Source organism: Oncorhynchus gorbuscha, unplaced genomic scaffold (genome assembly GCF_021184085.1).
Source record: "Oncorhynchus gorbuscha isolate QuinsamMale2020 ecotype Even-year unplaced genomic scaffold, OgorEven_v1.0 Un_scaffold_3929, whole genome shotgun sequence".
In the NCBI taxonomy this organism is placed as follows: Eukaryota; Metazoa; Chordata; class Actinopteri; order Salmoniformes; family Salmonidae; genus Oncorhynchus; species Oncorhynchus gorbuscha.
Genome location: NW_025748066.1, coordinates 22,772 through 27,500, shown reverse-complemented (window position 1 = coordinate 27,500; position 4,729 = coordinate 22,772). Strand labels below are relative to the sequence as shown.

At 55.3% G+C, this 4,729-nt stretch overlaps 1 protein-coding gene across 1 annotated transcript in view; it reads left to right on the top strand.

Moving 5' to 3' along the window:
- Positions 1-4,084, top strand: part of LOC124028265 (alpha- and gamma-adaptin-binding protein p34-like) — a gene marked incomplete at its 5' end in the record, with an annotated part of 16,679 nt that extends 12,595 nt beyond the window's left edge. Inside the window, 3 exon segments of the mRNA XM_046340373.1 lie at positions 1,745-1,849; positions 3,657-3,706; positions 3,963-4,084. Of these exon segments, the coding sequence (XP_046196329.1) occupies positions 1,745-1,849; positions 3,657-3,706; positions 3,963-4,040 (233 nt within the window).
- Positions 4,085-4,729: the final 645 nt, after the last annotated feature.

The window sequence follows — 4,729 nt, the reverse complement described above, 5'->3', positions numbered from 1 at the left end:
GGTGGTGGTGGTTAGTGGGACTGTCGGTGGTGGTGGTTAGTGGGACTGTCGGTGGTGGTGGTTAGTGGGACTGTCGGTGGTGGTGGTTAGTGGGACTGTCGGTGGTGGTGGTTAGTGGACTGTCGGTGGTGGTGGTTAGTGGGACTGTCGGTGGTGGTGGTTAGTGGGACTGTCGGTGGTGGTGGTTAGTGGGACTGTCGGTGGTGGTGGTTAGTGGGACTGTCGGTGGTGGTGGTTAGTGGGACTGTCGGTGGTTAGGTGGTTGGTGGTTAGTGGGACTGTCGGTGGTGGTGGTTAGTGGGACTGTCGGTGGTGGTGGTTAGTGGACTGACTGTCGGTGGTGGTGGTTAGTGGGACTGTCGGTGGTGGTGGTTAGTGGGACTGTCGGTGGTGGTGGTTAGTGGGACTGTCGGTGGTGGTGGTTAGTGGGACTGTCGGTGGTGGTGGTTAGTGGACTGTCGGTGGTGGTGGTTAGTGGGACTGTCGGTGGTGGTGGTTAGTGGGACTGTCGGTGGTGGTGGTTAGTGGGACTGTCGGTGGTGGTGGTTAGTGGGACTGTCGGTGGTGGTGGTTAGTGGGACTGTCGGTGGTGGTGGTTAGGACTGGGACTGTCGGTGGTGGTGGTTAGTGGGACTGTCGGTGGTGGTGGTTAGTGGACTGTCGGTGGTGGTGGTTAGTGGGACTGTCGGTGGTGCTGGTTAGTGGAACTGTCGGTGGTGGTGGTTAGTGGACTGTCGGTGGTGGTGGTTAGTGGGACTGTCGGTGGTGGTGGTTAGTGGACTGTCGGTGGTGGTGGTTACTGTCGGTGGTGGTGGTTAGTGGGACTGTCGGTGGTGGTGGTTAGTGGGACTGTCGGTGGTGGTTAGTGGGACTGTCGGTGGTGGTGGTTAGTGGGACTGTCGGTGGTGGTGGTTAGTGGGACTGTCGGTGGTGGTGGTTAGTGGACTGTCGGTGGTGGTGGTTAGTGGGACTGTCGGTGGTGGTGGTTAGGTGGGACTGTGGGTGGTGGTGGTTAGTGGGACTGTCGGTGGTGGTGGTTAGTGGACTGTCGGTGGTGGTGGTTAGTGGGACTGTCGGTGGTGGTTGTCGTGGACTGTCGGTGGTGGTGGTTAGTGGGACTGTCGGTGGTGGTGGTTAGTGGACTGTCGGTGGTGGTGGTTAGTGGGACTGTCGGTGGTGGTGGTTAGTGGGACTGTCGGTGGTGGTGGTTAGTGGGACTGTCGGTGGTGGTGGTTAGTGGGACTGTCGGTGGTGGTGGTTAGTGGGACTGTCGGTGGTGGTGGTTAGTGGGACTGTCGGTGGTGGTGGTTAGTGGGACTGTCGGTGGTGGTGGTTAGTGGACTGTCGGTGGTGGTGGTTAGTGGGACTGTCGGTGGTGGTTAGTGGACTGTCGGTGGTGGTGGTTAGTGGGACTGTCGGTGGTGGTGGTTAGTGGGACTGTCGGTGGTGGTGGTTAGTGGGACTGTCGGTGGTGGTGGTTAGTGGACTGTCGGTGGTGGTGGTTAGTGGATGATAGATTCTGAGTATAAAGACGAGTGGCCATTTTTAAACAATTAAATGTATGGAATCTGAAGCATATTTCTAAGGATAATTTGTCCCATTTTAGCTGATGTTTTATCCAAAGCGACTTACATAGTCATGCATACATTTCTCTTATGGGAAGGGCGCAGCGGGAATCGAACCCGAGCGCCAAGCTTTACCAGCTGTTCGCAGAGGGCCTTCAGTACGTGTTTTCTGTCTGTAGATCCGATGCTTGACTTGGACATCCAGGAGCTGGCTAACCTGACGGCTGGGGACGCGGACGTGGAGAACTTCGAACGCCTCTTCACCAAACTGAAGGAGATGAAAGGTATCTGGCTGGAGACGCAAGGCAGTGCACTACTGGCACCTAATCCCTACACAGTGCACTACTGGCACCCTAATCCCTACACAGTGCACTACTGGCACCCTATTCCCTACACAGTGCACTACTGGCACCCTATTCCCTACACAGTGCACTACTGGCACCTAATCCCTACACAGTGCCCTACTGGCACCTAATCCCTACACAGTGCACTACTGGCACCCTATTCCCTACACAGTGCACTACTGGCACCCTATTCCCTACACAGTGCACTACTGGCACCTAATCCCTACACAGTGCACTACTGGCACCCTAATCCCTACAGTGCACTACTGGCACCCTATTCCCTACACAGTGCACTACTGGCACCCTATTCCCTACACAGTGCACTACTGGCACCCTATTCCCTACACAGTGCACTACTGGCACCTAATCCCTACACAGTGCACTACTGGCACCCTAATCCCTACACAGTGCACTACTGGCACCCTATTCCTACACAGTGCACTACTGGCACCCTATTCCCTACACAGTGCACTACTGGCACCCTATTCCCTACACAGTGCACTACTGGCACCCTAATCCCTACACAGTGCACTACTGGCACCTAATCCCTACACAGTGCACTACTGGCACCCTATTCCCTACACAGTGCACTACTGGCACCCTATTCCCTACACAGTGCACTACTGGCACCTAATCCCTACACAGTGCACTACTGGCACCTAATCCCTACACAGTGCACTACTGGCACCCTAATCCCTACACAGTGCACTACTGGCACCCTAATCCCTACACAGTGCACTACTGGCACCTAATCCCTACACAGTGCACTACTGGCACCCTAATCCCTACACAGTGCACTACTGGCACCCTAATCCCTACACAGTGCACTACTGGCACCCTAATCCCTACACAGTGCACTACTGGCACCCTAATCCCTACACAGTGCACTACTGGCACCCTAATCCCTACACAGTGCACTACTGGCACCCTAATCCTACACAGTGCACTACTGGCACCTAATCCCTACACAGTGCACTACTGGCACCCTAATCCCTACACAGTGCACTACTGGCACCCTAATCCCTACACAGTGCACTACTGGCACCTAATCCCTACACAGTGCACTACTGGCACCCTAATCCCTACACAGTGCACTACTGGCACCTAATCCCTACACAGTGCACTACTGGTAGATGTTGGCTCAATTGTAAACCTTAAATGTACAGCGTGCTATAGAGGTTTCTGATTGGATCCAGCGTGCTGTAGAGGTTTCTGATTGGATCCAGCGTGCTGTAGAGGTTTCTGATTGGATCCAGCGTGCTGTAGAGAGACTCTGATTGGATCCAGCGTGCTGTAGAGAGGACTCTGATTGGATCCAGCGTGCTGTAGAGAGGACTCTGATTGGATCCAGCGTGCTGTAGAGAGGACTCTGATTGGATCCAGCGTGCTGTAGAGAGGACTCTGATTGGATCCAGCGTGCTGTAGAGGTTTCTGATTGGATCCAGCGTGCTGTAGAGAGACTCTGATTGGATCCAGCGTGCTGTAGAGAGGACTCTGATTGGATCCAGCGTGCTGTAGAGAGGACTCTGATTGGATCCAGCGTGCTGTAGAGAGGACTCTGATTGGATCCAGCGTGCTGTAGAGAGGACTCTGATTGGATCCAGCGTGCTGTAGAGAGGACTCTGATTGGATCCAGCGTGCTGTAGAGCGGTTTTTGATTGCATCCCGGCCTTGGTTGTCATTAACAACCTCTGTATATTACAGAACAATGTCATGCGATATTGCCGTTCTGTTTTTCTCTCTACAGATAAGGCTTCATGGCTACCTCCTGAACAGAGGAAACTCCATGCCGAGAAGGTAGCTTCACCCCTAAACACAACCATTTTAAAATGTTACACCCCCATTTTTTTTTTAAATCAAATTATATTCATACTTGGTTCTTCTGACTGTCGGTGTCAAACTGTAAATGTCCTCTTGTCATCTGTGTAGATTTTGTGTTTCTTCATCCTGTCCTGGCGGAGGACCAGGGCTAATAAACCCTGTAATGTCCTCTTGTAATCTGCATAATGTTGATTGCGGCCAAATGCCTGAAACCTGATTACTTGCTCTGCAGGTTGCCAAGGCGTTTTGGACGGCAATCGGAGGAGACCAGGATGAGATAGAAGGCCTGTCGTCAGGGGAGGAGAGTTAAGGGGAGACTGAGGAGTCACGCTCTTCCTTGCTGTCCCCAGTCCTGTCCCCAGTCCTCCCCTTGCTGTCCCCAGTCCTCCCCTTGCTGTCCCCAGTCCTCCCCTTGCTGTCCCCAGTCCTCCCCTTGCTGTCCCCAGTCCTCCCCTTGCTGTCCCCAGTCCTCCCCTTGCTGTCCCCAGTCCTCCCCTTGCTGTCCCCAGTCCTCCCCTTGCTGTCCCCAGTCCTCCCCTTGCTGTCCCCAGTCCTCCCCTTGCTGTCCCCAGTCCTCCCCTTGCTGTCCCCAGTCCTCCCCTTGCTGTCCCCAGTCCTCCCCTTGCTGTCCCCAGTCCTCCCCTTGCTGTCCCCAGTCCTCCCCTTGCTGTCCCCAGTCCTCCCCTTGCTGTCCCCAGTCCTCCCCTTGCTGTCCCCAGTCCTCCCCTTGCTGTCCCCAGTCCTCCCCTTGCTGTCCCCAGTCCTCTCCTTCCTGGGGCTCCTCCCCTTCCTGTCTCCAGTCCTCTCCTTCCTGGGGCTCCTCCCCTTCCTGTCTCCAGTCCTCCCCTTCCTGGGGCTCCTCCCCTTCCTGGGGCTCCTCCCCTTCCTGGGGCTCCTCCCCTTCCTGGGGCTCCTCCCCTTCCTGTCTCCAGTCCTCCCCTTCCTGTCTCCAGTCCTCCCCTTCCTGGGGCTCCTCCCCTTCCTGTCTCCAGTCCTCCC